Here is a 12368-nt window from a genome sequence, read left to right on the forward strand (position 1 = left end):
GTGGTAGAGCCCCTGCCTAGAATCCCCCAGTGAGGGGCTGGGGTGTGGCTCAGTGGTAGAGCCCTACCTAGAATCCCCACTGAGGAGCTAAAGGTATGATACAACGGTAGAGCCCCTGTCTAGTATACCTAGGGCCCTGAATTCTATCTGCAACACAACAGGTAAAGGGGTGCGGGGAGGACCTCTGGGCCACTGCTTTAGACACAGGGTAGTCTGCCAGGCCCACATCTCAGCCCTGGATTGTCCCTCTCTAAAACACATACAGAGGGACCCTCTCCTACCCTGAACCTTATTCTGGAAGCCTTTGGTACTGAGGGCTGGACCAGGAAACATTTCTGAGTCCCCCAAAAGCCTCCAAGTATAATGAGGAACCCACATCTGAGTTCACATCTTGCTGGCCCTAGGTTCATTCCCTTTGTCTGGGACCTCAAGAAGCTTGGATTGACAGCCCAGGGGCAGTGTCCAGCGGCAGCTCTGGTCCTACCCAGTTAGAAGCAAGCACTTCCTTCCTCTCCCTCGGCCCTCCAGAGCTGCAGGTCAGGGCTCCTGGGAGTGCAGGTTTCACCAGCATCTAAGCAAGAATGAGTGATTCTGAAATCTTCCAGGCCATCCAATGGCCACATGCTTGCAGGGAGAACCTGCCACCCTCACGGGCCTCCCTCTCCTACAGCCTTTGGCAGGACAGAGATACCAACGGAGTCTTGAAAGAGGACGAGCTACGCCCTGTCAGCATCCCACAATAGCTGAGGGTGAGTTATACACAGCCCTGACAGGACAAAGACTCCAATGGAGTCTTCGGGAAAAGGGCCCTGCCCTGTCAATAGCCCACTATACCCGGGGTGAGAAAATATCTGTGGTGGGTGATGGATGGACCCCAGAGACTGGAGTGAGGTTTGCTGGGAGATGCTTCCCACAGCCGAGCGAGAACTGCTCAAGGCTGCCCCGGAGGCCCCAGGCCTGATGGTCAGAGGTGACCTGGGCTTGCCATGATGTCCTGCTGTCTAAGAAGATGTCGCTATTCCCCAGGTACCCCTGACCCCACTGGAGTGGTCAAGAACACCCAGGAGCCAGAGGACAACATGGAACACACATGTCCCCCCCCCATCTCAACAAGGCCACCACAAGACAGGAGACTCCAGAACCGCATGGCAGAGCACAGGAAGACCCAATTACCTACTAAGCACCGGGGGCCTGTGCGGGCCTGCCATCGGAGTCACGAGGCAGGCACTGTGGCTGAGCCCAGGAGCTAGGCAAAGGTGGGAGGTTTGTATAGACAGTGCGTGTGGGTCCCGAGTGGGCATCAGGAAACCCAGGCGGCCTGTGGACACCCAAGCGAGTTCAAGCTGTTGAGGTCTCAGTTGCCCTGCTCATAACATGGAAACAAGCCTCATACTTTGTCTGCCTTGCAGGTGGGGGAGGGGGAGAAACAAGCTGTTATTATAGGACAAGTCTGAAAATGGGCAGCTTGGTTTACAGCCAGCAAGGGCTGGGCCCCAAGAGGGCAGTAGCTGCGGCAGCCAGTGGCCTGGGACTGGCTAAAGGGCTGCTAGGACACTACATAGGTGAATGGTGTAGGGTGGCTCCTACTGAGGGTTCCGGAAGCCCCTTCTTCCTGCTGCCCAGGCCAGGAGGTCTAGAGGTGTCTGGGCTGGGTGGCCAAGGAATGTGAGGTTGGGTCAGCTTCTCTCGTGGGGTTTACTGCCCCCACACTTGGAAGCTAAGCAACCAGCCTTCCTTACAGGGGACTCCAGCATAGCCAGTTTTCCTAAACAAGTTGAAAGGCAGGTCTGAGAGAGGGAGGTGGGGAGAGTCCACTGAGCCAGGCCAGCTGGCAGCAGTACCACACAGCACCAGGGAGGCACCACCCCGCTGCACCACCAGCAGGGCCCTGCGGTGCCCCAAGAGACCAGGAAAGGGCTACTTCATCTTGCCTGCTTCCCACTGAAGCGTGGTCAATGTCTCCTCCCAGGGACACCAGGGCCCCTGGAGTGGCATGCAGTTACTATTGGCTAGCAGAGTCTCAGCCTCAGGCTGGCACTCCTCAGCCCAGAGGCGGGGATGTGGGGGGAAGAGGTGGGAAGGAGGTCCTACTTACAGACTGCAGGCTTTCCGCCTGCGTCTCAGGGAGGTAGAGTTAAGTCCCCAAGGAATTGATTCCTGGTATGTTCTGAGGGGCTCATGCTAGGGCCCCCTGATACCCCTGAAATGTCCAGTCCCCACCTGCATACCCAGATAGGATCAGCCTGGGAGGGCCAGTTCTCAGAGCCTGCCAGCTGGTCAGAGAACCCGGCCCTTTCTCCATAGCCAATCCTGAGCCCCTGTGTTCTGGCCCCTACAAATCCTTCCAAACCAGGAGCAACCAAGGGACAAAGTCTGGAAGATGTCTGACAGATGCGTCTGTGGTTCCCCGACTGTCATGGTCCCAGAGAAGCTAGGTAGAGAAAGCCAAAGGCACATGGCCAGCCTGTCCTCACAGGGCCCCCAAGGCTCTGCATCCTCCCCAGCCTTGAGTCTGTAGGAGACGGTGGCCCCAGGCAGGGATGCCATGACGTCATCTCCAGGTAGCTGGGAACCAGGTGGACCCCATACTCCCTGGCAGACACCCTGGACTCACTGGTCGCTTTCCCTACAAGCCAACCTCCCCTGCTAATTTCCTCTTTTTTTTTTTTTTTTTTTTCACTATCCCGAGACACCAAGGTTTCGCAAGGCTGGGGAGGGGAGGCGGCTGCGGGTGACAGCGTGACACGCAGCCCGGCGGGGGAGGGGAGTCGGCGGCACAGGTCGCGCGGAGCCCGCGAGGTGCCCTCCGGATGCTGCGCCTCGCCACTGCCAGTCCCTGCCGCCGGCAGGTGCACCCGGGCCGCGCCCCAACACAGCCAGGACCCAGCGCGTGGCGCGTCCCCATCCCCCGCGCCCCCACGCAGTCCTGTCCATCCGGCCGCACCCCGCGCCTCCGCCCGTCCCGCACCTACCCGGGGCTCCGCAGTCAGCGCAGCGCGTGTTCCCCGGCCGCGTCAGCAGCTCCAGCAGCGCCCGGCGCCGCTCCCCGGCCATGGCTGCGCGGCCACCTCGCCGTCCCGAGCACGCCCGCCCTGCTAGGGCCCCGCGCCGCGCGCCCGCCGCCCGCCTTGCGCCATCGCCGCCGCTCAGCCCGCGCGCCGGCCCCGATCGTGTCGCCGCGCGGGGCCGCCCTGAGCGGAGCTGCGCGCGCGGGGACCGGGGAGCAACGCACGGCGCGCCCGGGACGGCGCGGCCCGCGGGCGGCCCCCAGCGGCGCGGTCAGGGAGCGGCCTCTTCGAGAGCCCGGCCTCACCCGCGGTCCACCTGAGGCGGGGTCGCAGGGAACCGGCGCTGCGGAAGGACCGGCCACCCCACACGCAAGCGTGCCTGTTGGGTCGAAGCTGCGGTCGCGGGCAGCTCAGACTAGCCGTACCTACGAATGACAAATTCCAGTGCTCAAAGGATCGGAGGGCTCCACCCTCACACGTGTCCAAGTCCTATACTCTCATCTCCAAGAGATAGGACAGGAGCTGGCCACACCCTTCCTGATCTCTGGCCGGCTCCTTCCTAGAGCCGGGTGTCTGCTTCTTTAACTGGCCCTAGCATTTCTTTTCAAATTCCATTTTCACCATTATAAACGCAATAGTAGCCATTTAGAAGCCAATGGCCACACCCAACTGAGAAAGGAAAGCCTCCTGAGAGTCTACCCCTGCTAATACGTCACAGCCAGGGTGTTGGTTGCTCTATGATTTGTCCCGGGAGTGTTCCCTGCCCCGCAAAGGCCCATGGGTTAAGGGCACAGTCCCCACGGTGGTGCTGTAGTGTGGTCAGGGCTACTGGGAGGAAGTTAGGTTGTTGGGACCCTAACCTCTTTCTGGGGAGGAAGGGTCCGTTTTGTCCCACCACATATGTCACGCTGCTCTACTGAACATTGTCTTTCTGAGTGTCTACCTTGATGTCATGAACGTTTGCAATCCTGGCCGACTCCACCCGGCAGCCCTCTGCTGAGGATGTTGTCTAGCTTGCCATGGGCACCTGTCCCTCATGTCCTGGCTGTCACGCCATTGCAGACCTTGTCTTGGGATCGGGAGGCAGAACATGCAACCCGCTCCAATGCACATTGCAGAGGTCATAAGTCCGGCGGCGCTGTAGGCTTATTGTTTAACGGATCTAATGTCTTTCTCCTGAAGCCCGGGAGCCTGGGTAGGGACAGGTGGCGGTCCCACCTCTGGGCCTTCCGCCAGGCTCCAGACCTGGCACACAGCAGGAGCTTGGAGAATGTGGCAAAAGGCGGACTGGTGGGGGCTGGGGAAGTGGCTCAATGGGTTGAGAGCTTACCCAGCATTCCCTGAGCCCCGGATTGTGTCCTCAAGACCACGTAACCTAGGAGTACTGATGGATGCCCCTACTGTCAGTGCCCAGGAGGTCGAGGCGGGAGGATCCGCTGTTCAAGGTCATCCTCAGCCACACATCTAGTTTGAGGAGACCAGCCTGGGCTATACGAGACCCAGTCTTTAAAAACAAACAAACAACCCCCCCCCCCAAATAAAACAGAATCAAGACAAAAATAGACTAATGGTAGTAGTTGTGTCCCAGGCCTTTAAGGAAAGATCTCGAGTAACCCAGGCTCAGCCTTGCAGCGATCCTGCCACCGTCTCGTGAGTGCCCAAATAACAAGCATGGAGTGCCACTTACGCTTGCTTATTCCATCCCCATTTTATAGTCAGGGAAACTGAGGCACACGCATGCATGACAGAACTAGACTGACAGCAAACCCGGGATACAAAGAGACACAGACCCCATCTCCCTAAAGAGAATAAATTGCCCTCTGGAGAGAGGGCCACAGGGAGGCCTTGAAGCATTTGCAGGTAGCCAGCCAGCGAGGCCTCCAGACAGAGCGAGAAGCACCTGCTGCCTGCTGGCAGCCTCCTAGGTGTGGCATGACCACCCGATGCAGGGACGCAGCGATTGCCTGGACCAGGCTGACTGCCAACACTCCTTGGCCTTTCCATGAGACCCTAACCACTGCCCCGTCTTGCCCCAGTGACACATGGTCTTGGGGCTCTAGGAGGAAGGTTGGCTTGGGATGGGAACTCTATCTGTGCAGCTTTCTGTGAGTTATCACCCATGCTGGGGTACGGAGTTTACCAAGCTATCCTCGGGGAGTCTCGTTTCTTTAATCTAGCTCAGTGCCCCTCCCCTCTGGGGCAGATCTGCGTGCATGCACAAGTGTGTGTGTGTGTGTGTGTGTGTGTGTGTGTGTGTGTGTGTGTGTGTGTGTGCATTCCCTGGGGAAAGCTGTTCTGCACCTGTGGACTAAGAAGCCCAGAGACTAAGGTTTATGGAGTGGGCAGACCCTGGATATTAGTTGCTGGGTCAAGACCTTCAGTGGCTTCTTGGACAACAGGGCCAGAAGGACACAGGCCTGCGGGAGATCCTAGCAGATCTCACTAGCTGTGGTCACTGAGGTAACTCCTTCCTGGGGCCAGACCAAGGCCTGTCAAAGACAGCTCAAAGGCAGCAAGGCCCGAGCCTGCACCCTGCCATCTCAGGCTTGTGCTGCCTGCCCACCTGAGCTTTCCCTCTTCTCTGTCCTCTGGTCCTCCCCTCTGCTGTGCAAGTCTCCAATGCAGTCCCCAGCCTCAGTTCCCTAGCACTTCCCAGGCCTGGGCTGGGCATCTAACAGAGGCCAGGCATCTGCCTCCACAGAACATATGGCCACTTTGGGTAGGAAGTACCTCAGATGGCTGAGTGGCTCCTGCAGTGCCCAGTGAGTGCAGGAACTTATGCACAGTAGGTCCGCAAGCAGCTGCCACCAGAGGCTCAGGAGCTGGGAACTGAGCCCAGAGCTGTTGGAGAAACTCACAGTGAACAACTCCAGCCTAGTAGGTGGTCTCTAAGGACCGGTGACAGCCCCTGCCCCCCTCTCCACTGGCCACGTGTGCCCTGAAACACTGAGGCCCCGGAGACCGCCGCCCCGGGGTGTAAGGAATTGTGCAAGGACCCAGAAGTCCCATCGTGTGACCCAGTGGTGCTGGCAGCTCTCCTTGCTCTGAGGAAGGCAGAGCCCTGTCTCCCAGTAGTTTCCCTTTTCGTTATCGCAAGCTGATGTTCCCCTGACGGGGTTTCTAAGGTCACAAGGCAAGAACTGATATGGGCCATGAAGAAAGCTCGAGCGGAGTGAAACATCTGCTTCATGTTTGATTCATTGCATGTGTGGTGTACGCATGCATACATGTGCATGTGTGTGCATGCGCACACATATGTAGAGGCCAGAAATTGATGTTGGGTAACTTCCTCTATCACTTTGTTCCTTATTTGGGAAGACAGGGTCTCTCACTGAACCCTGGAGCCAGGCCTGGAGCCAGTTCAGCCAGGCCGACTAGCCAGCGTGCCCCAGGGATCCCCTGGTCCTACCTCCTCAGTGTTAGACCTATAGACACATGCTACTAAACTACCACTCAGGTTTTCTGTGAGTGTTGAGGATCCAAGTTCGGGTCTTCACGCTCCACAACAGGAACAGCCATCTTTCCAGCTTCTTGGTTTGACTTTCTTTCTTTTTTTTAAAGATTTATTTATTATTGTGTGTAAGTACACTGTAGTTGGCTTCAGACGCACCAGAAGAGGGCGTCAGATCTCATTACAGGTGGTCGTGAGCCACCATGTGGTTGCTGGGATTTGAACTCAGGACCTTCAGAAGAGCAGTCAGTGTTCTTAACCGCTGAACCATCTCTCCAGCCCCGACTTTCTTTTTTAAGATATAAAAATTTATATGTGTATGAGAGGGTTTTGTCTACATGTATATATGTGTACTACATGCATGCCTGGTGCTTGCACATACCTGAAGAGGGTGTCATATGCTCTGCAACTAGAATTGCAGACAGTTACGAGCTCATATGGGTGCTGGGAACTGAAACTGGATCCCCTCCAAGAGAGCGGCTGAGGCATTTCTCCAGTCCCGGTAGTTTGGTTTCTTATTTCTTTGTTTATTGATTGATTGATTGATTGATTGATTTTTTTCGAGACAGGGTATCTCTGTGTAGCCCTGCCTTTCCTGAAACTCACTCTGCAGACCAGGCTCAGGATGGCCTCAAACTCTTAACCCCGAGTACTGGGATGAAAAGTATGTGCCTGTGGTGGCACATGCTAACAATCCCAGCACTTGGGAGGCAGAGGCAGGTGGATTTCTGAGTTCGAGGCCAGCCTGGTCTACAAAGTGAGTTCCAGGACAACCTGGGCTACACAGAGAAACCCTGTCTCTAAAAACCAAAAAAAAAAAAAAAAAAAAAAAAGTCTGTGCCACCACTGCCCGGCTGAGCCAGGGTACCCCAGTCTGAGATAGGTACCCTAGTCTGACCTCAACCCTAGACTCCCAGATGTTGGAATGGTGGGGACGCTTTAACGCATCTGCTTTCCAGTACTCTTGTTGGATACGAATGTTCGGTGTCGTGGCTCAGGTGCTTCTGGGAGCTGTGGCCTCCCTTAGCTACACATGATGGGACAGGAAGTCAGTATGATGGATACTTTATCATCGAAGTCCCACAAGAGACAGTAGTTACTGGATGGAGAGACTCTGTGGCCTACCCAGGGAGAAGGACAGCTGGACAGAACCCACATCTCAGGCCAGGGTAGAGAAACTGAGGTTTCTTAGGGAGATGAAGACAAGGCCGGGATGACCCCACGGCAGGCATCCGACTGTGGACACCTTCTCTGGTGGGGAGGGGGGGTTTCTTTGGGGCAAGATGGTGAGAAGGCTGGTCATGGACCCCAGGGGAAGAGATAGTCCAAGAACTCAAACTCCCCAAGTCAGTATGGAACCCCAGAACTGCAGAGCAACCCCACAGCAGCACCTGGACCAGTTGTTGAATGCCACGAGATAAATTGCACCCTCCAAAAGACATATTGGGGCACCCAACCCAGGTGCCTGCAGATGTGGCTGCGTTTGGAAACAGGGTCATCACAGTTGACTGGGGTGGAATCTGGCTGGAGGCCTCACTCACAGGGGACATGTGGGCACAGACAGAGGTGGAGGACCACTGGGGAAAGATGCACAAAGGTCAGGGCTGTGTCTGCCAGCCAAGGATAGCCAAACTGACAGTGACGCTGGAGGAACGGCTGGAGAAGGCTGCATGGACCAAGAAGAACTACCCTGGTGGCATCTTGACGGCAGCCATGTAGCCTCCCCATTGGAGACGGAACAGCCAGCTCCGGCTCGGCTTTCTTGCAGTTTCTCTTACAGGTGGGGCTGGGGCAGCGCGCTGCAGCCTCTGTCCTAAATGTCCCTGTTCTTTTGCCTCTCCTCACCCTGTGCCGAGACGCTTGTCTGGAGCTCCTGCCACAGGGATGGACATCCAGGTGGTCCCTACAGGCCAAGAGAGAGGAAGGCAAAAGAGTTGAGACCACCGGGGGGATTGTAGCTCAGATCTGGTGATGAACACCCCCGGCCATAGGAAGCTGAGATGTTCTTCTGGAAGAGCTGGTCAGCTCAGGCACTGTACCCAGGCGCCTCACGGCTTAGGCAGCCTTGACCCGCCTCCCAGGCACCTCCTCTGCCTCTGTTTCCCCATCTCTCTGTCCAGATCCGAAGGCCCATATGCATGCCTAGTCTATCCAGAAGTTAGCTGGGTACCTGCTGAGGGCCCAGTCTCTGCTGGAGACCTAGTGTTGATATCCCCACCCTCCAGGGGGTGGCATGTACCACTGGAGCTGCACCTTTAGTCAACTGGGGCCTCGGGGCCTAAAGCCGTGGGGTCCTGGAAGCAGGATGCTGAATGGCTCTTGCTGTTCAATGCTCCCAAAGTACAAACAACCCTGTATGCCTGGGAGCAGGACCCCCACCCCTTGTAGTGAAGATTGTCCCCTCCCGCTCCACCATCCCCCCCCCCACCAGACTGATTCCCTCAGGGGTGGCCTTGCTGGGTCGCAGTCATCATGACCAACAGGATCTGATTTTTTAAAAATCTCTTTCAGTTAGCATACACAATGATATATTTTGTTTTAAACCTTGGTCTCATGTAGCCTAGGCTGGCCCAAAATGCATTTGGTTTTGCCTATTTATTGGATTTGAGACATAGTTTCATTTATCTCAGGTTAGCCTCTAACTGCCTTCACTCTTTCTCAGAGATAAGGCTGGGGCTGGGGCTGGGGCTGGGGCTGGGGCTGGGGCTGGGGCTGGGGCTGGGGCTGGGGAGCAGGGTTTGGAGTTCTCCTCCCCCAGAGGGTCAGATGCACGTGATGGGAGACTGGGATGTGGGAGCAAGGACTCTTAGAAAAGTCCCCGTTTGAAGCTACTGCTCCCCCAAAGCACCTCTGGTGGCCAGCGCTGCATCAGCCCCGCCCCCACCCCACCCCCACAGACAGCATTTTGTTCTCACAAGAGAAACAGAAAAACCAAATGGAAAGTTGATCTGCAGCGAGGAGCGTTTCCAAGGAGTCCTGCTCCAGGGAGCCTGAGAGAGCAAATGTTACTGAGAGCCTGGCACAGGCTGCCAGGTCATGGTTCCCCCACAGCCCAGAGGCCAGGCCTAGGGACCCCCGATTCCGGACAGGAGCGGGTCAAAGCACCTCACCTGGGACCAAGCTGGTTTGAGCACCACATACAGAAGAGGGGAGCACTTTGGAGTCTCCGGAGGGATAATAGATAGAAAAGGGGTGGGGCGGAGGGCATGGCAGCAGTGAATGCTAGGGTTCACAGAACGGCCTTGTGGGAAATTTAGAATTCTTCTTTCAAGCTTGGAATGCAGCCTAGTCAGGAGAGCGCTTGCCCAGCGTGCAAGAAGCCTGAGATATCACCCCAGCACACATACACTGGGTGTGGCGGAAGATCCCCGAAATCCCAGGACTGGAGAGATAAGGCAGGAGGATCAGAAGTTCAAGGTCAGCCTCAGCTACATAGCACACAAGTTTGACCAGTCTGGACTATATGAAATCCTATCTGTAGATAGATAGATGGGGGAGAGAGAGAGAGAGAGAGAGAGAGAGAGAGAGACAGACAGACAGACAGACAGACAGACAGACAGACAGACAGACATGGGGGTCAGTTGCCTCATCAGGAGCAGCCACAAGGTTGACAGGTAGACAGAGGCAATGAAGGCTTGGAATGTTTCCTCAAAAATATCTTCCCCTCCCCAATCTGGAAGTGGGAGGTGACCCTCATGGCCCTCAAAAAGACAAGGAACGAAGGGTCTTTCGGAGCTGTGTGCACATACCTGCTCTGGGATCACAGGCTCCTGACAAGATGCCAGAAGAGCCTCCCCTCCTCCCAGCCCTGGCAGAAACTGCTCCTGAGCAGCAGATTTTAAGGTTTCATGCAAACTGGCTCCTCTCAAGGAAAAGTTGAAGAATGCTCAAGGCAGTGTCCTCCAAGTGACCCTCGCAAGGCCTGCAATGCCAATACTCGCCAGCAGAGGGAGACAAAGCACAGCGTTTCCTTTCTTCAGGAGCCAGCACCGCAGGTGCGAAGGACAGTTTCCTCTTTCCTTGAGGATATTAGTGCGGGATGAGAGGGGCTGGAAAGATTAGAGACCATCTCTCTCTATATATATTCCTGGCTATTCTGTAACTCATTATATAGACCAAGCAGGGCTCGAACTCAGTGAGCCACCTGCCTCTGTGACCACAGGTGTGTGGAACCACACCCTGCCCTCTCCTGCCACCCACCAATGCTTGAGGAGTGATTCCCAAGTTCGAACTCAGGACCTAGGGTCAGCTCCTGGGTCCAGCTGCATTGCTGGCATGAAGCATCTCAGAGTCCTGCTGAACCAACTCCCACCAGGTGGTCTGACCCGGGGGCTCTCCAATTCTTTAAATCCAGCACCGAGCAAGAACGGAAGCTGTGCTCCTGCTGCAGAGTCCTCACAAAGGCTGTGAGGAAGGGGCCACGAGACAATGTCCTGCTGCCCTTGAGTCTTGACTGAATACCTCTCAGGCCTGGCTGGTACTTGGGACAAAATCATGGTGACAATTTTTTGTGGGCTGATTGGACGTGAGGCGAGTCGGGTGGTAGCTGACCCTGTGCTGTGGGGCACAGACTGGTTGGTGTCACCATGGCCAAACACTCTTGGTACCTACCTGGCTAATACTGCTACTGTGTCCTGGCCAGGCCTGGTGGATCCCAGGTTTCCTGTGCCCACCCCCCAGCCTCAGCTGGGGCCCTATTCCTGCCCAGGGTGGGGCATGAGGTTTCCCTTCTGACCCTAGCTCTGGTCTCCAGTTGGTGAGCATGTGCCTGGCCCTCCACTCTTATCTCTGCTAGGGGCTCCACACTGCCCTCCAGGCCAGACTGGGCCCCAGCTCCTTTGTCCTCTGGACCGGGGTGGGGACAGGCTTCTCTCTGGTACAAAAGAAGGTGGTACAGGGCCCTCTGGAGGAAGAACACGGTGAGGCCCAACCGGACCAGGTTGCCGGCCAGGGGTGTGGTGAAAGGGGTCCCGTTCTAAAGAGCCCTGAGGGTGCAGTGGAGGCTGGAGGCGCCGTCATGGCAAATGCTCAGGCCCGGTTCCTCAGACCCAGGAAACAGAGGGAACACCAGGGAGACTGCCCCATCCTCAGTCAGCACGGGGACATTGCCATCTGACTAGATCACACATCCCACCTCAGGGTACCCCGCTCACACTATGGTGGCCAGGGGCCTGGAGCTCTGTGGGACAGCAGGTGGGTGTCCCTTCCCTGGGTGGAGTCACGCTCTCGTAGCTTTATTCCCGCCTCTTTCTCTGACTAGGTTCATGGATTTGTACGTGGTGGCTTTCTGTGGCCGAGTTCTGTGATGGCGGCTGCTGCGTGCAGGCCCTGGGCTCCTCCGAAGATACACTCAGAACTCACCCATGGCAGGCAAAGTGGTGCTTGGCCTCGCGCTGTTATTTTCTGCTCCAGACTCCGTGGATCACAGGCTGTCGTTAGAGGGCATGGGGGGGGGGGGACCAACAAGCAGGGGTAGAACTGTCTGTGGCGGCCTTGTACTTAACAGTGCCTGGCTGCTCCGTGGTAGCTGGCTGTGGTATGTGGGTTACCAGACGGTGGTAGGAAGCAGGGTCAGAATCCAGGATCCTGGAACTCATGCTGCCCCCTGAACCCCCCAACCCTGGCCCAACAGCTTCCTGGACTCCAGCCTCCATCGTTCTGCAAAAGGATGGCTACTGAGGGTTCCTCGCAGCTCAGCCAGGTCTCAGGGCACCGTGGGTACGATTTTATGATGTTTGATGTTTGTCTTCCCTGAAGAAATTAAGTGGAGGGTGACATTTGCCCAGGCTACCAGCAGGAGGAGGGACTCGGTGGAGGTTTCTGCCCCAGGCGCTCCACTTTATAACACTAGGCAAGCACAGAGCTGTGAAATTTGATTTCACTCCTCTAGGACAGAAGAGGGGGTTGCA

General features: G+C 56.5%; 1 protein-coding gene across 2 annotated transcripts in view; it reads right to left on the minus strand.

Moving 5' to 3' along the window:
• Positions 1-3496, minus strand: part of Adap1 (ArfGAP with dual PH domains 1) — a 56899-nt gene extending 53403 nt beyond the window's left edge. The window contains exon 1 of one of the 2 annotated variants that reach the window (XM_029533693.1): positions 3434-3496. Coding sequence is in view for 1 of the 2 variants with exons in the window: in XM_021222706.1 (XP_021078365.1) it covers positions 2973-3054 (82 nt within the window). In the remaining variant the exon portion in view is untranslated. Of the gene's footprint in view, positions 1-2972; positions 3151-3433 lie in introns of those variants that run through there. The other variant, XM_021222706.1, reaches the window with a different exon arrangement.
• Positions 3497-12368: the final 8872 nt, after the last annotated feature.

Source organism: Mus pahari, chromosome 23, assembly GCF_900095145.1.
Source record: "Mus pahari chromosome 23, PAHARI_EIJ_v1.1, whole genome shotgun sequence".
Classification (NCBI taxonomy): domain Eukaryota; kingdom Metazoa; phylum Chordata; class Mammalia; order Rodentia; family Muridae; genus Mus; species Mus pahari.